This window comes from Hemiscyllium ocellatum, chromosome 10, assembly GCF_020745735.1.
Source record: "Hemiscyllium ocellatum isolate sHemOce1 chromosome 10, sHemOce1.pat.X.cur, whole genome shotgun sequence".
Taxonomy (NCBI): Eukaryota; Metazoa; Chordata; class Chondrichthyes; order Orectolobiformes; family Hemiscylliidae; genus Hemiscyllium; species Hemiscyllium ocellatum.
In genome coordinates, this window is record NC_083410.1 from 95,655,326 (window position 1) to 95,677,524 (window position 22,199).

The 22,199-nt window shown below is 42.9% G+C and overlaps 1 protein-coding gene across 1 annotated transcript in view; it reads left to right on the forward strand.

Moving 5' to 3' along the window:
* The window catches only part of ccdc170 (coiled-coil domain containing 170), a 93,811-nt gene that overhangs the window by 14,311 nt on the left and 57,301 nt on the right, over positions 1–22,199 (forward strand). Inside the window, exons 2-4 of the mRNA XM_060831154.1 lie at positions 829–862; positions 1,918–2,046; positions 9,862–10,118. Coding sequence (XP_060687137.1) covers positions 829–862; positions 1,918–2,046; positions 9,862–10,118 — 420 coding nt within the window. The remainder of the gene's footprint in view (positions 1–828; positions 863–1,917; positions 2,047–9,861; positions 10,119–22,199) is intronic.

The following is a 22,199-nucleotide window of genomic DNA, read 5'->3' on the forward strand; positions in this document are numbered from 1 at the left end:
ATGGTCTATTAACTTTGATTTTATGCAACTGGTTTCTTTCCCCTCGTTTAGTCCCTGGGCCATAACAAAGCCTGTGTGCTCTGCTTCAGTTTTTGTTAGTATCTTCAAGATTTCTGATGTAACTTTATTTTGTCCTGGTTTGTTTTAAGAGAGAAATTCGAACAAAGGGTGATGAGCTGAGTGAACAGCTTGGGAGGGTTGAGCTTTTTTTAAAACTAACCCTGAAGAGGTGTGGCTAGCTCTCACACATTATGATATTTGGGTAGCAACAGGAGCTTCTGGAGTCTCAACAGAGTTGGAACCTTCAGTGAATATCTCCTGGCAATTACTCTCCCTGAATTTTCTCTTGATGTTTTTATTTCCGCCTGGATTGGAGAACTGTATGTGAGAATATGTGTCTGAATATACCAAAGGGTATGTTTATGGAATGTTGCTATATTGAAACAATTGATTAGTAAGAGTTACAGCATCTATTATTCTGTTAAGTTTTCCAATGGAGATACTAAAATTCCTCTTTCTTTGGTTGTATTTAAACTATAGTGTTTAAATAAATTGTGCTTTGCTAACGTCAAGTCGTTTGACCGGTCGCATTGCATCAGGAACAGTCACTTTACATTAGCCTTTAACAAAAGAAAAAGTTAGGGTTAAGGCTTCCTTCTTAAAATGTTTTGAGGTGATCTAGTCGGGTCTATAACACTTAACTTCTCTGACTAATATACTTGTTCATTTTTTTAAAATCATGGTATTGTACTACATCTGTAATGTTGGCATTATTCTAATATTTTGGCTCTGTACCAACAATTCCTTGTGCTTTTTCTCTTCCTATAGTTCCAGGTGTCGGAGCAGATTGGAAACTCAGAAGGTATGTGATTTGGTTGAAAGTTGCAAATGGTGATATTAGCAATTTGGTTTTCCCAATAACTCAGTTGAGCTATTAACCCCTTCAAAAGGAACCAAATTAATATTTGATTATCTAAACAACAGTGGAATATTGTAGGGACATCTAAAAACTCATTTGACTGCCGATGTTGAAAATGGTAATTGTTAGGGTAACAATTGTGAGGTTCTTTGAAAACTGATCTTCAACTCAACTTACACTATTGAAAAAAGTTTGCCTTTTTTTGGCAGTTGATTTCTGTGGAATTACACCGATTTTAGAGTGCAGAGTTCCATCTAACTGAACAAATGGTCTCTGTGTCTCTCACAGACTGGGAAAACCAAATTTTAAAGATCAAAAATCCAGATCTCAGGGGCTGGGTTAAATTATCTCTCTCAATTCCTTCTGATTTTAGCAATGATGAAATGCTGTTGTTGTATGTAGTGATGGTTGTTCTTCACTGAGAAGTACAGTGGAACTTCTAATTCTGTCTCATTTTCATTTCCACAGCAGCAGGGAAAGGAAAATTCACAGTATTTTGACTCACCCATAAATTCATATTTGCATGCACTGCTGATTATTGTTCACTTCCAATAGCTAGTTGCCTTATACCTCTGAAAGCCCACATATTTTCAGCTGTTTAATTTTTGACACTATTCATGGTTTATTGGCAGCCTCAAACTGCATACAAAGGTACTTACAGCAGAGGTAGAGATCTCATGGCTATGGCAAGCTAACCAATACAATAAGTGCACTTGCATTTCTCCAACATTCTCATTGCACACCAAGGAACAGAGGCTGTTGAGGGAGTGCCACATTCTCTGCCTCACAGCAGAGTCCTGGAGATAACTGATGAGACACAGTTTGATGTTAACTTTGGAACAGCTGCGAAGCAGAGCATTGCGAGGTTTGGAAATTCTAGAACCAAATCTATCTCGAAGCAGGAGTTGAATTTGTCAGTGAAACCGAACGTTCATCCGCCTGTGTGTATGATATGCAACAAGGAAAGTTTACCCATTGTGTTTTTATTGATCCTCCAGGGAATCTTTGACCCAATGGTGGAAAATCCAGTTTTACGTGACCAACTGAATCATTATCGGGTAGCTTCTGAAACAGCTCGCAGTGAACTGGCTGCACTGCAGGTCAAATATAAAGGCAGTCAGACTGAGGTAATCTGAAATACCGAGGAAGTGGCGGATAAGTGAAGACGAATTGCCTGATAGCTATTTCAGAATTTTCTTTTATTCAGATATTAGATTAGATTACTTACAGTGTGGAAACAGGCCCTTTGGCCCAACAAGTCCACACCGACCCGCCGAAGCGCAACCCACACATTCCCCTACATTTACCCCTTTACCTAACACTACGGGCAATTTAGCATGGCCAATTCACCTGACCTGCACATCTTTGGACTGTGGGAGGAAACCCACGCAGACACGGGGAGAATGTGCAAACTCCACACAGTCAGTCGCCTGAGTCGGGAATTGAACCCGGGTCTCTGGTGCTGTGAGGCAGCAGTGCTAACCACTGTACCACCGTGCCACCCACCAAAGTGGATCTTTGAGTGGATTTTCAACCTGTGTTAAGGAGGCTGTTGATCCACCCAACACAGATTTAACAGAAGCCTTTAATTACCAACCACAGGGTCTGGCTTTTGTACAATCCTTTGGGTATTTTCCTGCACTGTCCTTTCCTGAACCCGTTGTTGGAGGTTTGTGTAAGTATTTGGAGTTTGGGTACCAGTTGCAGTTGTTGTAAGTACGTACGCCAAGCTGGGAATTTGGATTGGAGACGTTTCTAGGTGTCATCCTCAGTGCTGAGGAGCCTCCTGTGAAGCGCTGCTGTACTGGGTCAGTTGGAATTTATTTGGTTTCGCTCGCACTGCTTCTGGTTGCCTGTTCCGTTTGTTCAATGGAGTGGTTGGTATATTGGGTCGAGGTCAATGTGTTTGTTAACGGAGTCCGTGGATGAGTACCAGGCTTCTAGGAATTCTCCGGCTGTCCTCTGTTTGGCTTGTCCTATTATGGCTATGCTGTCCCAGTCGAATTTGTGGTCCTTGGCGTCTGCGTGTATAGCTACTAGGTTGTGGCGTTCAGTGGCTAGTTGATTTTCATGAGTGCAGATCTCAAGTTGTCTGCCTGTTTGTTCTATATAGTGTTTTGAGCTGTCTCTGCATTGAATCTTGTACACCACGTTTGTCCTGCACACAATGGGTGTAGGGTCTTTTGTTCTGGTGAGCTGTTGTCTAAGTATGGCTGTCGGTTTATGTGCTGTCATAAATCTGAGTGGTCAGAGGAGTCTGGCTGTCAGTTCTGAGACATTTATTAGATAAGGTAGACTGGTTAGTGTGTTGGGTCGTGGTATGGCCTCGTCGCATTGTTTGTCTGCCAGGCATCTGCAATGAAGTTGCGGGGATATCCATTCTTGGTGAAGACTTTGTAGAGGTACTCTTCTTCTCTTCATAGGTTGGGAGTGCTGCAGTGTGTTGCAGCCCTTTTGAACAGGGTCCTGGTGCAGCTTCTCTTGTGTGTGTTTGGGTGGTCGCTGTTGTAGCTCAGGATCTGGTCCATGTGTGTGGCTTTTCTGTACACTTTTGTGGTGCACTCCCTGTTCTGTGTTCTTTCTACCATCACATCCTGGAATGGGAATGAATTGTTGGTTTCCTCCCCGTCAATCTGATCCCTGTGAGCGTGGTGTTAAAAATCCATGATTTGGAGATGCCGGTGTTGGACTGGGGTGTACAAAGTTAAAAATCACACAACACCAGGTTATAGTCCAACAGGTTTAATTGGAAGCACACTAGCTTTCGGAGCGACACTCCTTCATCAGGTGATTGTGGAGGGCTCGATCGTAACACAGAATTTATAGCAAAAATTTGCAGTGTGATGTAACTGAAATTATACATTGAAAAATTGATTGTCTGTAGGGCCTTTCATCTGTTAGAATGCAATGATAGTTTCACTTCTTTCATGTGTAAATCACAAAACCCTTTTTTTTAAAGTTGCATTCTCGGGTTAGCTGTTAACAATGGTGATAGCTAGACAATATGTTGAAGGTGTTAGCCCCCTGTGTTCTCTGTCTATGACCTGATGTTTAGATTGATTCTAATTTAAAAAGTGAGATAGCAGAGTTTTACATAAATTCATGCAGTTTTTGAGCTCAGAGTTCGACATGAATGTATGTAAAAATCCTGTGTGTGTTCTTGATTCCTGTTCACTTAATAATTACATAAATGTCATCAACGTATCTGATCCAGAGTTTGGGTTGGATTTGTGGGAGGATTGTTTGTTTCAGTCTTTGCATTACTGCTTCTCCTATGAGCCCGGAGATAGCCAAGCCCATAGATATCCCATTGATCTGTTCATATATATAGTTGTTGAATGGGAAGTGTGTCATCAAGCACGGGTCTAGTAGCTTGAGTATGCAGCCATTGTTGATTGGTTCCCCGTCGTGCCGTCTGTTCTGTTTGTCCAGGAGGTTGGCCATCGTCTCTCTGACTAAGGTTTTGTCAATCGAAGTAAACACTTCATATTCAAAGCCATAAATATGAACAAAGCAATGGGACATCTATGGGCTCACCTATCTCCGGGATCATATCAGAAGCAGTGGTGCAAACACTGGGAAAATTGGCCTCCCACAAATTCAACCCAAACTCTGGATCTGAAATGTGGATGGCACTTTTGTAATTATTAAGAGAACAGGAATCGAGAACACAAACTGGATTTTTAACACCATGCTCACCGGGATCAGATTGATGAGGAGGAAACCAACAATCCACTCCCTTTTCTGGATGTGATGGTAGAAAGAACACATAACGGGGAATGCACCTCAAAAGTGTACAGGAAAGCCACACACATGGACCAGATCCTGAATTCCAACAGCAACCACCCAAACATGCACAAGAGAAGCTGCACCAGGATCCTGTTCAAAAGAGCTGCACACTGCAGCACTCTGGACCTATGAAGAGAAGAAGAACACTTCTACAGAGTCTTCATCAAGAATGGATATCCCTCAACTTCATCCGCAGAAGCCTGGCAGACAAACAATGCGACACAGACATACCACGACCCAACATACTAACCAGTCTACCTTATCTAATAAATGTCTTGGAACTGACAGTCAGACTCCTCTGACCACTCAGATTTATGACAGCACATAAACCAACACCCACGCTCAGACAACAACTCACCAGAACAAAAGACCCAACACCTGTGTGCAGGACAAACGTGGTGTACAAGATTCCATGCACAGACTGCACAACAAGCTCTATAGAACAAACAGGCAGACAACTAGTAATCCGCATTCATGAACATCAACCAGCCACTAAACGCCATGACTAGCTGCCCCTAGTATCTACACCCACAGACAACAAGGAACACAAATTCGACTGGGACAACACAACAATAATAAGACAAGCCAAACTGAAGACAGCCAGAGAATTCCTAGAAGCTTGGCATGTCCATGGACTCCGTCAATAAACACATTGACCTAGACCCAATATACCGAGCACTTCAACGATCAACTGGAAGCAGCAGGAATGAAACCAAATAAATTCCAACTGACACAGTACAGCAGCTTGAGGATGCTTCAAAGCACAGAGGATGTCACCTGGAAAGGAGACAAAATGTCTGCAAACCAACCTTCCAGCTCAACAAACATACTCTCAACAACTGCACCCATTGTTTGGAGTTGATCAGGTCCTTCTTTGCAGAGGTGTTCCTCCCAACAGCTCGGGTCGATCCTTGATACCAGTGTATATCTGTATTTTCCTTGCCCTGCAGTCATTGTTCAGCCATTTCACTTCCACTTAACTTGATGGCAGTATCCCTAGCGCCGCCCTCCTTGCATTCCCATTCAGGGCTGAGGAGTGTCAAGATTGGAATGTTTTCTCATAACCCTAATCCCTCCAATATCAGGGATCAGCCTCATCAAATATTTCGACAGCATTTTTAGCATTGATATTTCTCTTCTGTCGTGCTCATCAGACTTGATTGTTGTGATCAAGGTAAAGTAAACATAGTCCTACCAGATCCCAGGGCTACTCTCCCGTTAGAGAGAGAGATGACTGGTGGTGGTTTAACCTGAAGGTCACCATAAAGTGAGCGAAGAGGTTAAAAAGCAGAGTCCTGTATGGTAACCTCAGCCAGTGCAGGAATTGAACCCATTCTATTCGTGTTATTTTGTGTTGCAAACCAGCCATCCAGCCAACTAAGCTAATCAACACCCACTCCATTCAAGTTCAGTCTGACTAAAGCAACCTCAAGTGAAGAATTAACTTGCTTTCATATGACCTTGACAAAGTCAGGGCATCTCTCATTGCCTCAAAGTCAATTAAATCTTTCGCAGTGTTTTTTGCTCACCAACACCCCCGCCTACCACCCCTTGACCATGACCCCACCTCTCCTCACCATTCCATCATCTCCCAAACCATTCACAACCTCATCACCTCAGGGGATCTCCCATCCATAGCCTCCAACCTCATAGTTCCCCAAACCTGCACTGCCCAGTTCCACCTCTTACCCAAAACCCACACAACCTGACTGCCCCGGTCAGTTGTCACCACCTGCTCCTGCCCTATTGAACTCATCTCCTCATAACCTGATTCCGTCCTGTCCCCCTTGCCCCATGAACTCCCTGCATATGTTCGAGACACCACCCACCATCTCCTCCATGACTTTTAATTCCCAATCCACATCACCTCATCTTCACCATAGATATCCAATCCCTATACATGCCCATCCGCCATGACAAATCCCTACAAGCCCTCCATTTCTTCTTCTCCTGTCTATCCAACCAGACTCCTCCACAGACACACTCATTTGATTGGTGGAATTCGTCCTCACCCTCAACAATGTCTCCTTCGAATCCTCCCACTTCCTACAGACAAGCTGGGTAGCCATGGGCACCCGCATGGCCCCCAGCTATGCCTGCCTCTTTGGAAGAGACACTGTTTGAAGTATCCTACGGAGTTACACGAGCACCATCCCTCACCTTTTACTCTGCTACATTGATGACTGTATCAACGCTATCTCATGCTCCCACGAGGATGTTGAACAGTTCATCAACTTCACCAACACCTTGCACCCTGACCTCACGATCACACGGAACATCTCCCTTCCCTTCCTGGACCTTTCCATCTCTGTTTCTGGTGACTGACTCAACATGATATATATTTCAAACCCAATGACTCCTACAGCCATCCTTGAATACCCCTCCTCCCATCCGCCCCTCCTGTAAAAACAGGATCTCTTACTCCCAATTCCTCCGCCTCCCCCGTATCAAATCCCAGAAGGAGCAATTCCACTCCAGAACATCCTGATGGCTCCTATTTCAAGGACTGCAATTTCCCCTTCCAGTTGATCAACAATGCCCTTCATCACATCTCCACCATTTGAAGCCCTTGAACTCAACTCCTCCAACTGCACTGGTCCTCCCTTCCACCCCATTAATCTCCAGTTACAGCTCATTATCCTCTGTCATTTTCGCCACCTACAGTCAGGTGCCACTACCAAAAATGTATTTCCCTCCCCACCCCTATCTGCATTCCACAGAGACCATACCCTCCGCAATTCCCTCGTTAGATCCATGCCCCCCAATAACCAATCCTCTACACCCTGGTACCTTCCCCTGCCACTGCACAAAGTGCAAAACCTGCACCCAGACCTCCCCCCTCATCATTGTCCAAGGCCAGAAAGGATCACTTCAAATCCGGCAGAGTATTTCCTGCTTCTCCATCCACCTCATCTACTGCATCTGTTGCTCTCGATATTGTCTCCTCTACATTGGGGTGACAGGACGCCAACTTACAGAGTGGTTCTGGGAACATCAAACAACCCCACTGCCCTGTGGCCAACCACTTCAACTCCTCTGCCCACTTCCACAAGGGCATGCAGGTCCTGGGCCGCCTCCACTTCCAAATCAAAGCCACCCCCCAACTGGAGGAAAACGCCTCATCGTCCACCTAAGGACCCTTTAACCGCACAACATCAACATCGGCTTCACCAATTTCCAAATCTCCCCTCCTCCCCACCTCATCCTAGATCCAACCCTCCCACTCAGCACTGCCCTCATGACCTGTCTTATCTGCCCATCTTCCTTCCCACCTATCCGCTCCTATCACAATTACCTCCCACCTGCGTCCATCTATCGCCTTCCCACCTACCTTTCCTCCAGCCCGACACCCCCCCCCCCCAATTTATCTCTCAGCCCCCTTGTCCCTCCACAATCTTGATGAAGAGCTTATGCTCGAAATGTCGAATCTCCTGCTCCTTGGATGCTGCCTGACCGGCTGTGCTTTTCCAGCACCACACTGTTTGATTCTGAATCTCCAGCATCTGCAGTGCTCACTTTCTCCGCCTTGTATAATTTCAGAAATGTGGAAGCTACTTTGTACAAAACAAGAACAGTGGGATGAGTTGAGGGATAACCATTGTTCAGTGCAACTTGCATATTTCTTTGGTTGGAAAAGCTTTAAAAAAAAAGTGCAAGTAAATCCACCATAATTCTGTCACACTAATATCAGTCAATAGTTGGGTGAACAGCTCAAGATCAACTGTTTTGAGATTCTTTCTTGTGATTTCCTTTGGATGAGATTCAAGTTGTGATTCCACCTTCCCTGTCAGGTAGATGTGAAAGATCCCAAGGCACTTGCTCAAAGCACAGGAGTTATTTCTGGGTTCCTGGTCAATGCTTATCACTTAGCCAGGATTATTAAAGCATATGGAATCATAGAGTCCATACAGTGTGGAATCAGACCATTTAGCACATTGAGTCTCATTGCCCCTCCAAAAACCAAACTCCCCCTCCTCTACCTTATTCCTGGAACCCATAGCTAATCCATCTGGCCTACACATCCCTGGACTCTATGAGCAATTTAGCATGGTCATTCCATCTAACCTGCACATCTTTGGACTGTGGGAAGAAATTGGAGCACCCAGCGGAAACCCACACAGAAAGGGGGAAAATGTGCAAACTCCACACAGACAGTTGCCTGAGGGTGGAATCAAATCTGGGTACCTGGCGCTGTGAGGCAGCAGCACCAACCACTGAGCCACTGTGCTGCCCCTAATGTAAGCTAGTCCTTGTCATATGTGGGAACTTGTTGCATACAAGTCAGTAGCCACATTTCTGACATTACAAAAGTGACTAGACTATTTTTTACAAGAATACTTAATTGACTGTAAGAAACGTTTGGAAGTCCTGAGGTTGTAAAACCATGGCAGTGCAATAATCAGGAAGGTATTTGGAGTTTCCTGCCTAAAAATGTGGAAAAAGTAGCACTCATAGAAACATTCTAGAGCTATTTAGATGAAGGATTCAAATGTCACAGGATACAATATGGACAAATTATGAAAAATGGTTCTAGAATAAAATGGATGTTTGATGACTGACGCAGACACACTTTCTGTGCTGTAAAAACTCCATGACTGCCACAGAAAAATATTTGCTCACTTCTGGGGGGAGGAGCAAACCTTATAACAACAGTTTGAACAGGTTAGGCCTGTACCATTGAGTGGAAGAGGTGATCCTACTGCAAAATATAAGGACTTGTGACAACTTTGTAGGGTGGATACTTTGGAAGATGCAGAGATGAGGAGAAATTCATTCTGTCAGAAGTTGATGGAAGTGTGGAATTCTCTTCCTTGAGTTGGTAGTGGAGCTGGGTCTTTAATTTTATTTCAGGTTGAGTTAGATTGTTTTTTGTTAAACAGGGAGTCATGGGCTATTGGGGGTTAGAAAGTAGACCCGAGAGCACAGTCAGATCAACCAGGAGCTTGTGGAATGGGGCAACAGGTTCAAAGGGCCAAAGGCCACCTTCTGCTCCTGTGTTCCATGATTTCAATGTACATGATTTTACAAATGTAGATTGTAGAAAATTCGCTTATTTTAGATTTCTTCTCTTGGCTGAAATAAGATGCCAATTTTTACATGACATTGTCTTTAGAAGTATCATTGCATTCTGTGCTGACCTATTCCATTCATAGCTCACAGACACTTGCCTGAAGCTCACATCTCAAGAGGGTTATATCCAGGAGCTAAAGGCAGAAGTTGAAAGCTACAAGATGGACAACACGAGGCAGCAGTCGCTCATTGGTTGCTTGAGAGAGCGAATCGTGGAATCCGAGGAGAAGACAAGAACACTGCTTTCTTCAAAGACTGAAACTGAAGTAACTCTGCAGGTTTTACAGAATGAGAACAAGGAACTCCGACAGAGGAATACTGAATTAGAGAGCAAACTCAGGTAGGCCTCTTTGTTTCATACACCAGTTGAAATTCTATTTTCTGTTTAATTCTTTTGGAGCAGTGTTTTCCAAACGTGATCTCAATGTGATGTTATTTAAGTGTCTCAGGCTTTGAGTGTCTTGGGTGAGCTGTTGGGCTATAGCTCCTGATTTTGGGGGATGGGGAGAGTGGGTGAGCCTTGGAGCTGTTAGCATCTAATCTATTGTCTGTGAGGTCCTGATCCCCAGTTGGAAACACTGCGTTAGAACTACACATGTATAAACATGTGAATTAGGAGCAGGGGTTTGGCCTCTCCACTATTTAACAAAACCATGGCTGATCTGATTGTGGCCCTCACTTTCCTACCTTCCTCCAATATCCTTTGATACCCTTGTTATTAAAGGATTAACCTAACTCTGTCTTAAAAATAATCAATGGCCCTATATTGAACTTTCCCTAGGGAAGTGAGTTTCGAAGACTGTGTATCTGTTTTTGTTTTTAGAGAGAATGTTTTCCACTAAACTCCAATCTGTTGTGTAAGTTGTTTGGGTGTTTAGTTGTTAGACTCTCAGGCATCTAAGGAAGCTAGCTAGAAATGTAAAAATAGATAGGTATTTAAAATGGAAAAGAGAGTGTTGATCCTCCAGAGGGTGAGAATGTGGAGTTAATAGCAGATAATATGAAAATGAAGGATGAAATAAACTTCAATACAAACCATACAAAAGTCATCCCACTGAAGTGGAAGCGAAAGAATAATTTAGTGAAATTATAGAGAAATCACTAGGGAAGTGGTGCTGAGCAAATGGGTGGAGCTATGATCCCCAGGTCCTGGTCTTAAAAGAGGCAGTAATTATAAGATTGTGGATGCATTGGTGTTAATTTTCCAAAATTCACCACTTACTAGAAATATTCCATCAGTTTGGAAAACAGTAAATATGACTCACTCACCCATGAAAGAAAGTGGCAGAAGACTGAAAACTAAAGGCCAGTTATCTTTATACCTTTCACATGGAAGGCCATTAAGATAGTTACAGCTGGGCATTTTGAAAACTCAAGCTAATCTGAAAGTGTTAATGTTGTGTTGGAAAAGAGAAATCATGTTTTACTAACCCTTTGGGGTCTGTGGAGGAGTAATGTCCCCTATGGATAAAGGGAATCCTGTAGATGTACTGTACTTGGATTTCCAGAAAGCATTTGAGAAACTGGCTCTCAAAACATTATTGCGCAGTATAGGAGCTCTCGATAAAGGGGGTAAGATATTAACTTGGCTAGAAGATTGGTTGGCTAGCAGAAAACAAGGTATGCATAAATGTGTATTTTTCTGATTGGCTGGATGTGAAGAATGGAGTCCTGCAGGGTTCTGTGCTGGGGCTTCAACTTTAGTATCAGTGTCTCAGATGAAAGGATCTAAGATATGTTCACAGAAGACAGAAGGACAGGTAGGAAAGTATGTTGTGAAGAAGACATAAAGACGTTGCAAACAGACATAGATAATTTGAATGGATAAACATCTAACAGATGGCATTTAATGTGGCAATTCAGTAGGAAGAATAAAACAAATGTTTACTGAAACAGAATTAATACAGCTATGTGCTGAGAAAAGATCTAGGTGTTCTAGTGCGGAAGCCAGTAAGAATTAGTTTGCAAGTACTGCAAGTAATTAAGAAAGCTAATGGAATGCTATCCTTTTATTACAAGAGGAATTGAATGTTAAATCTATTCCATTAAATAGGGCAATGGTGAGTCTACATTTGGAGTACAATGTGCAATTTTGGCCTCCTTACTTAAGGGAGGATGTAAATGTTTTGGAGGCAGTTCAAAGAATGTTTACTAGATGAATCAGAATTAACATTTCGGGTCCAGTGATCTTTCTTCAAAGGTCACTGGACCCAAAATATTAACACTGCTTTCTCTCTTCAAATGCTGCCAGACCTACTGAATTCTTTGAGCAATTTCTATTTTGTTTCTGATTGTCACCATCCACAACTCTTTTTTTTTTAAAAATAGATTATTGCCTGGGATGGGCAGGTTGTCATGAGGGGCATGGAGAGGGTGAATAGATGAGGTCTCTTACCTGTGGCAGGGAAGTCCAAAACTAGAGGGCAAAGGGTTAAGCTGAGAGGAGAAAGACTTAAATTGGATTTGAGGGGCAACTTTTCCATGCAGACGGTGGTTCGTGTGTGGAACGAACTGCCAGAGGAAGTATCAACATTGTGGTGCTGGAAAAGCACAGCAGGTCAGGTAGATAAGGTGAGGTAGATAAGGTGGGGGTAGATAAGGTGGGGGGAGGGGAAATGAGGAAGCTGGAGAAATCTGCATTCATCCCTTGTGGTTGGAGGGTTCCTAGGCTGAAGATGAAGCGCTCTTCCTCCAGGCATCGTGTTGCCATGGTCTGGTGATGGAGGAAGCCAAGGACCTGCATGTCCTTGGCGGAGTGGGAGGGGGAGTTAAAGTGTTCCGCCTTATGATATAAGCCATGTCTCCTTTGATCTAAAGACACCCCCTCCCCAACTCATGCACTAACGAACAGACAATATCCATATGTTAGTTTACAAGGACTTGCTGGATGTGTCCCAAATGGTAAACTGTAACAAAAGAATTCCATCATCCCAATTGTTAGGACATTCTCGACAGTAAGATCTAATTAGAATGCAAGCAGGATTGATAACGGTGAACCAGTAGATGAGATATATTCAGGTTTCCAAAGGATATCCCATAAGGTATGTGCAAGGCTATTTAATAAGATAACAGCCCATAGTCCATTAGCATATACAGAGGATTGCTATCTAATAGAAGACAGAGTTGGGATAAGGAGGCATTTTCAGTATGGCAATCTATAACTAGTGGAAGTTATAACTATCCACTATAACAATCTATAACTAGGAATCAGTGCTAGGTCCACAATTGATCGCAATTTATACTAATGACTTGGATAATGGAAGTAAATTTACTATCGCCAAGTTTGCAGATAACACATGAGACTAATGAGACTATAGTTGGAGCCTACGTTTTTAACTTCAGAGAGAAATTGACCAAAGCATGTGTTGGGTTCTCAATAAAAAAGGAAAACTAAATCAGATAAAAAGGCCAAAGTTGGAACTTTTGTTGCTGGAGTCGAGTTGTAGCATTGTTGCTTGTCTCTGGGGAACAATTAAAAGCAAAGTTCACTGGACTTTGTCAAATCAAACAGAAATTCAATGATGTGAATTATGCAGCGAGTACTCCGGGTAGGGGAACACATTAGTGCGTGTGTGTCTTGTTAATATGTTAAAGATAAATTATGATTGGGACAATAGCCAGGGGAAAAAAAATGTACTTATGATAATGAAAGAAAGAGGGCGAGAAATAAAGAGAAACAGAGTCATAGTTAAGATGAATTAAAAAAGAAAATTAAAATTTGCCAATTCAATAACAGTTTCAATGATGAATGCCTGACCTTTGTGAAATCATTCAATGATGGGCTGCGTGACAGGCAGATAGAACAGTATATTTTGCTTGAATTCTGAAGTCACCAGTCAATGGAAACCTACAGAAGCAGACTTACAGAATTATTCAGCTACTTTTTTACAGACTCTAATTCTCTTCTCAGAACATTTGGCAAATCAGTAACAGGAATGAAACCAGCGAGAGAGCAAAACAAGAGCAACACCGCTTAGAAGCTTTCAGAACATAAATTGCTCGCTGCTCAGAACCCAATTCACACCAGTTCACTCTTTATTTTCTCTTTATTTTTCGATGTTCTGTGCTTGGCCTGACTTTCCTTCACTGTCCAATTCAACATCCAACTAGCTGTCAGTTCCTGAGCATAGCACTGTGACCTTAGAGAGTAATTAACCTCCATTATCTTTCCAGGCCAGCTCCTAACAACAGACATCTGTATTTTGTTCTTTTTTTGATAAAACAGGCTGAACAAACAAAATTTCAATTGTCAAATTCAACTCACAGTTCCAAACCGAAAAATAAAAGAAAAGTAGTGATCGTCTCCCTTTTTAGGACAACGATCACCAGAACTTTTATCTCTCCAAGTGTTGTGTTTCAGATTCTCTGGCCCAGAAAGTGCCGGAAGCAAGATCTTTGAATATTGTTAAGGCAGACCTGGTTGGAATGTTGTTAGGCAGTGGATCATGGGTTAGTGAAGGTAGATCGGAATGTAGAATTCAAAACACAAACAGATCAGTCATGATCAAATGATTGGTGGAATGAGTTTGAAGAGCCAAATGACCTACTCTGCTCTTAGTTTGGACGTCTCTACGTTTGCATCTGTCCATTGCATACAGACTCTGATGCAGGTTGTGCTAGATGCCATTTGGATGAATGTGTTGCAATGTGCCGAGTGAGCATTTGCCAAAAGTGTGCAAGAGTAGGCATAGTATTGTGTAAGATTAATTTGATACCGCTTTAGATTTCACCACTCCATCTAGCCTCTCACATTCAATTGAACAGACGTTCAGTGATAGGAATCCTACCAGTGCAAGTTTAATCATCAACTACTTCAGACATTAGTTGCCGGATGTTTCCTGCTCAAGAGTGTGGTGCTGGAAAAGCACAGCCAGTCAGGCAGCATCCGAGGAATAGGAGAATCAACGTTTTGAGCATAAGCTCTTAATCAGAAATGAGGATGATGAGACCAGCCATTTTGTCATTGAATGGTAGAGCAAACTCGTTTCCTTGTTTCCTGCTGGCCATTGAAACAATTGTTCAGATGTTGTGCACTTTTTCAAGTTCTTTGAAGTTGTACAAGTCTCCATTCTGCTCTTTATCACATGTGGGCATCGCTGACAAGGCCAGAATTAATTTTCCATTCTGAATCACCTGAGAGAATGGATGCTGGGCTATACCACACACCTTGTATTTAGGTAGAGCTTTTGACATAATGAAACATCCCAAGCCATTTCACAGGAGGTCATGGTCTTACTGCTTCATAAGATGTAGGAACAGAAATAGGTCATTCAGCCCATTGAGTTTGCTCCACCATTCAATGAAGAAATGGCTGGTCTCATCATCCTAATCTCTACTTTGCTCTCTTTCCCCTAACCCTTTTGAGAGAAGAGGTTTCTCTTCCTCATTGTCTTAAATGAGCAGCCCCTACTTTAAGATTAAGCCCTCTGGTTCCAGATTCTCCCACAAGGAGAAACAAGCTCTCACCATCCACTTTACCAAGCCCTTTAAGAATGATGTATTTTTCAGTGAGGTCAATCTTCATTCTTCTAAACTGAAATGAGTACAGGCCCAACATATTCTGCCTCTCATTATAAGAAAATCCCTCCATACCCAGGATCAATATGATTAACCTTCTCTGGACTGACCCCATCTTTCTTTAGATGAGAGGACTGAAACTGTTCACATGCCTTAGGTAAAAACAATGACTACAGATGCTGGAAACCAGATTCTGGATCAGTGGTGCTGGAAGAGCACAGCAGTTCAGGCAGCATCCAAGGTGCAGCAAAATCGACGTTTCGGGCAAAAGCCCTTCATCAGGAATAAAGGCAGTGAGCCTGAAGCATGGAGAGATAAGCTAGAGGAGGGTGGGGGTGGGGAGAAAGTAGCATAGAGTACAATGGGTGAGTGGGGGAGGGGATGAAGGTGATAGGTCAGGGAGGAGAGGGTGGAGTGGATAGATGGAAAAGGAGATAGGCAGGTAGGACAAGTCCGGACAAGTCATGGGGACAGTGCTGAGCTGGAAGTTTGGAACTAGGATGAGGTGGGGAAAGGGGAAATGAGGAAACTGTTGAAGTCCACATTGATGCCCTGGGGTTGAAGTGTTCCGAGGCGGAAGGCGAGGCGTTCTTCCTCCAGGCGTCTGGTGGTGAGGGAGGGCCTCCATGTCCTCGGCCGAATGGGAGGGGGAGTTGTAATGTTGGGCCACGGGGCGGTGTGGTTGATTGGTGCGGGTGTCCCGGAGATGTTCCCTAAAGCGCTTTGCTAGGAGGCGCCCAGTCTCCCCAATGTGGAGGAGACAGCATTGGGAGCAACAGATACAATAAATAATATTAGTGGATGTGCAGGTAAAACTTTGATGGATGTGGAAGGCTCCTTTAGGGCTTTGGATAGAGGTGAGGGAGGAGGTGTGGGCACAGGTTTTGCAGTTCCTGCAGTGGCAGGGGAAAGTGCCCGGATGGGAGGGTGGGTTATAGAGGGGCGTGGACCTGACTAGGTAGTCACGGAGGGAACGGTCTTTGCGGAAGGCGGAAAGGGGTGGGGAGGGAAATATATCCCTGGTGGTGGGGTCTTTTTGGAGGTGGAGGAAATGTCGGTGGATGATTTGGTTTATGCGAAGGTTTGTAGGATGGAAGGTGAGCACCAGGGACGTTCTGTCCTTGTTACGGTTGGAGGGGTGGGGTCTGAGGGCAGAAGTGCAGGATGTGGAGGAAATGCGTTGGAGGGCATCTTTAACCACACGGGAAGGGAAATTGTGGTCTCTAAAGAAGGAGGCCATCTGGTGTGTTCTATGGTGGAACTGGTCCTCCTGGGAGCAGATACGGTGGAGGCGGAGGAATTGGGAATACGGGATGGCATTTTTGCAAGAGGTATCGTGGGAAGAGGTGTAATCCAGGTAGCTGTGGGAGTCGGTGGGTTTGTAAAAATGTCAGTGTCAAGTCGGTCATCATTAATGGAGATGGAGAGGTCCAATAAGGGGAGAGAAGTGTTAGAGATGGTCCAGGTAAATTTAAGGTCAGGGTGGAATGTGTTGGTGAAGTTGATGAATTGCTCAACCTCCTCGCGGGAACATGAGGTGGCACCAATGCAGTGGAGGAAGAGGTGGGGAGTGGTGCTGGTGTAATTACGGAAGATTGACTGTTCTACGTAGCCAACAAAGAGACAGGCATAGCTGGGGCCCATATGTGTGCCCATGGCTACCCCTTTGGTCTGGAGGAAGTGGGAGGATTCAAAGGAGAAATTGTTAAGGGTGAGGACCAGTTTGGCCAAACGAATGAGAGTGTCGGTGGAAGGGTACTGTTGGGGACGTCGGGAGAGGAAAAAATGGAGGGCTTGGAGGCCCTCGTCATGGAGGATGGAGGTGTAGAGGGATTGGATATCCATGGTGAAGATGAGGGCCAACAAAGAGACAGGCATAGCTGGGGCCCATAAGTGTGCCCAACAAAGAGACAGGCATAACTGGCATAGCAAAGACCGTTCCCTCTGTGACTACCTGGTCAGGTCCACGCCCCCCTACAACCCACCCTCCCATCCTGGCACTATCCCCTGCCACCACAGGAACTGTAAAACCTGTGTCCACACCTCCTCCCTCACCTCTATCCAAGGCCCTAAAGGAGCCTTCCACATCCATCAAAGTTTTACCTGCACATCCACTAATATCATTTATTGTATCCGTAGCTCCCGATGCGGTCTCCTCTACATTGGGGAGACTGGGCGCCTCCTAGCAGAGCGCTTTAGGGAACATCTCCGGGACACCCACACCAATCAACCACACCACCCTGTGGCCCAACATTACAACTCCCCCTCCCATTCTGTGAGGACATAGAGGTCCTGGGCCTCCTTCACCACCGCTCCCTCACCACCAAACACCTAGAGGAAGACCACCTCATCTTCTGCCTCGGAACACTTCAACCCCAGGGCATCAATGTGGACTTCACCAGTTTCCTCATTTCCCACTCACCCTTTGTACAGTATGCTACTTTCTCCCCACCCCCACCCTCCTCTAGCTTATCTCTCCATGCTTCAGGCTCTCTGCCTTTATTCCTGATGAAGGGCTTTTGCCCAAAACGTCGATTTCGCTGCTCCTTGGATGCTGCCTGAACTGCTGTGCTGTTCACATACCTTGTAGAGTTTTAACATGGCTTATATTTTTATGTTCAGTTCCCTTTGCAGTAAAGGTCACTATTCCATTTGCCTTCTTTATTACCTCCTGAATGTGGATGCTAGCCTTTTCTTTGTGAACCATGCATGAGGGCCTCAAATCCCTCTGTGCTACAGATTTCTAAAGTCTTTGTTCATTTTAAATAATATTCAATTCCTTTATCCTTCCTGCCAAAATTCATAAGCTCATAGTTTCTCACATTATATTCTGTCTGCCAAGTGTTAGTCCACTCACTTAATATATCTATATCCCTCTCCTTGTGTCCTCCCTAGTAGTTGGTTTTCCACCTACATTTGTGTTATCTGAAAACTTGGCAATAGTACATTCACATCCATTATCCAAGTCATTAATATATATTGTGATTAACTATGGTCCTAGCACTGATTCCTATTGTCTTCTGCTAGTTATAGATTGCCATACTGTAAATGCCTCCTTAACCCAACTCTGTCTTCTATTAGGTAGCAATCCTCTGTATTTGCTAATGGACTATGGGCTGTTATCTTATTAAATAGCCTTGCACATACCTTATGGGATACCCTTTGGAAACCTGAATATATCTCATCTACTGGTTCACCGTTATCAATCCTGCTTGCATCCTGATTGATCTTACTGTCAAGAGTGTCCTAATAATTGGGTTAAAAATCACACAACACCAGGTTATAGTCCAACAGGTTTAATTGGAAGCACACTAGCTTTCGGAGCGACGCTCCTTCATCAGGTGATTTTTAACTTTGTACACCCCAGTCCAACACCGGCAGCTCTAGATCATGACTACTATCGGCACCACTAACCGCCAGCTTAAAGTGGAGAGGATCTCCAAAAAGGAGTGTCGCTCCCAAAGCTAGTGTGCTTCCAATTAAACCTGTTGGACTATAACCTGGTGTCGTGTGATTTTTAACTTTGTACACCACAGTCCAACACCGGCATCCCCAAATCATGACTAATAATTGGGATGATGGAATTCCTTTGTTACAGTTTGCCATTTGGGGTACACCCAGCAAGTCCAAAGGATTTAGCCCTTGTGAACTAAAATATGGATATGAGCAGAGAGAACAACTTAAATTAATTAAAGGAGAAACTTAATAAACCAACTCGAGGCTATAGTTGGAGCCTACGTTTTTAATTTCAGAGAGAAATTGGCCAAAGCATGTGTTGGGTGCTCAATAAACAGTGAAAACTAAAACAGATAAAAAGGCCAAAGCTGGAACTGTTGTTGCTGAAGTCAAATTGTAACATTGTTGCCTGTCTCTGGGAAACTATTAAAAGCAAAGTTCACTGGACTCTGTCAAATCAAACAGAAACTCAATGATGTGAATTATGTAGCGAGTACTCCAGGTAGGGGAACAAATCAGTGCGTGAGTGTCTTGTTAATATGTTAAAGATAAATTATGATTGGGTCAATAGCCAGCAGGAAAATAATAAGTACTTGGGATAGTGAAAGAAAGAGGGAGAGAAATAAAAATAGCAGAGAAAATGCATAATGGTGGTATAGGCCATGAGTAGAGTATTGTTGGCAGCTCTGGAATCTGCATCGCACGCGGGGTATGGTTACGTTGGAGAGGGTGAAGAGGAGATTTACTGGGATGTTACCTGGAGTGAAGAGAGATTGGATAGACTACAGTCTTTTTGGAGTTGAGGAGACTACGGGGAATATATCAAACTAATGGGAGCACAGAAAGAAGACAGGGAGGAAATGTTTCTCTTTGTGGAGGGATCAGTGACCAGGAGCATAGATTTAAGGTAAGGGGCCGGAGGTTTTGAGGGAATATAAGGAAAAAGCTTTCACATGTAGGGTTCTAGGAATCTGGAACTCGTTTCCTTTCAGGGTAGTAGAGGTAGAAACCCTCCATAACATCTAAAAAGTATTTAGATGTATATTTGTGATACCAAGGCATAAAGAATATGATCCCAGTACTGAAAAAGTTGAATAGTTAGGTGCTTGTTTTTTGATCAGTATGGATTTGATGGGCCAAAGGCCTTTCTCTGTGCTGTAGACCACTATGACTCTGATTCAATGAATCAGGAATGGAAAATTTAAAAATTGACCCTTCAGCAAGGAGAATATAGCAGTGTTTAAAAGCTTATGTAACATCAGGTTTTATTTTTTGACCACAATCCAAGCGACTCAAGAAGGCTCGAGCAGAATCATAAATCAATTTGTGGGAATAGACCATGGAAATGGTTTTGACGATTTACAATGTTAGTACAGGGGATGTCTTATCCGCAAAAGAACATCCTTGCAGACTCAATCTGGAGAGATTAGCTCAAATAAGGGGAGAGGTTAAGTTCATGATGAGCGATGATATTATTGAGTGGAATCATTGTGGGTGGTGCTCACTTATTATGCCTGTGCCAAGAGCGGGTGGGTTATTATGTGTGTTGATTATCACAAAGTCAACCTCCTAACAGAAACTGACTCACATCCTAATCCAAGATTGGAGGACTGCATTGAATGGATTGGACACACACAAATTTTTACCAAAGTCAGCTTTTTAAAAGGGTATCAACAAGTTCCATTGACCGATATAACTAATGAACTATTAGCTTTTGCAAAATTGGATGGTTTTTATCAACACAGTCATGCTGTTTGAAATGAAAAATGCAAAAGCAATGTTCCAAAGATTAGTCAATAAATAAAATCAATGAAGTCTTATATAAGTACAGCTAGGTCAATGATTTGGCTGTTTTTAGCTAGATGTGAAAAGAACATTTACACCACTTAACTGAACTGGTTTTTTTAAGCCAATTTGCTTAAAAATGAGTACATTTTTAAAGGAAAAGTAATTTATTTGGACCACACTGTGGGACAAGGCCAAGTAATATCTAGAGAAGTGTAAGTGTGAGCTATTTTAGATCTTCACTTGCCTAAGACAAAATGTGCAATTTTGTTTTATTTTGGCATAAGTGGATTATACCACAAATTTTTCCTACACTTAAGCACTGTTATTGTGCCTGTAACAATCGTGCTGAAGAAAAGAAGAACATTTGAGTGATACAAGGTCAGTGTATCTTTGACAACTTGAATGCTGTGCTGACAACGTTTAAAACAACTGTATCAGGTTTGGCCACATTTAATTGTGAGAAACCATTCAAAACTGGTTGATGCCAGTGAAATGGGCTTGGGTGCTATTTTGCTGCAAGATGCCGCACGTCAACAAAATATTCAGCAATTGAGAAGGAGACATGGAGTCTTATGTTGACTTTGCATTATTTTGAAATATGCATCACAACAATTTAAAGAGACTTATTTGTATGGATCATAATACTTTGATTTTCCTGGAATCACTCTTTTGGCCAAGAACTTAACAATTATATTGGTAAAACATAATTCCCCAACTCTGAAATCGTTTTTTTAACTGTGGGAAAAAATGTTTTGGTTGGTGCTTTATTGAGAGTGAATATGAAAGGCCCATGGGCTGATATAAATGTAACATTGAAATAGTGTTAAGATAATTTTTTTTAACATGTAGTGAAAAATACCTCTTTTTTGTGGGGCAGCGTGATGTTAGCTCTATTTTAATACCGTATGGTTTATAGTTTGGATTTTGAACAAGTAGTATGTGGGTTTTTGTGTATGAGAGCATTTAATGATTAACTTGTCAGGGTATCAGGAAGGAGAAAGTGAGGACTGCAGATGCTGGAGATCAGAGCTTAAAAATGTGTTGTTAGAAAAGTGCAGCAGGTCAGGCAGATCAAAGGAACAGGAGAATTGACGTTTTGGGCATAAGCCCTTCTTCAGGAATTTGTCCTTCTTCAGGAATTCCTGAAGAAGGTCTTATCCTGAAACACATTTTTAAGCTAAAGGTATCAGGAACCATGTTTTTTTTTTAAAAAGACCAGTATAGGGGAGGGAGTCCCTCAGGATGATGGGATTTTGTTTGCATTGGGAGAGCGTTAGGAGCAGACAGAGTAAGTATTGAAGTGCATTAGCTTGCTTTCAGTTAGAAACATAAGGAATTGATGTGTTTCTTTGCTGGTGGAAAAACCCATAGATTAGAAATATTTTGGTTTCAGTTCACTTAAATCTTGTTTGAAGTTAGATACATGAATTTTTCCTAGGAAAGGGGGTTTGTTCAGAAATAGGCTATCCTAGGGTAAGGATTTTAGCTTGAAGTTTCCAGACTGGAAGTCTTTCATTTGAATAACCCCTTCAAGATTCTAATATGAGAAAGTCTAAGCTCAGTTGTGTGAATACTCAAGAAAGAAGCTATCAAACTTGCAAGTCCAGAAATTGGAACAAACAGTTAAGTCAAGCCTGTAGATGAGATAGAGAAGGGAATT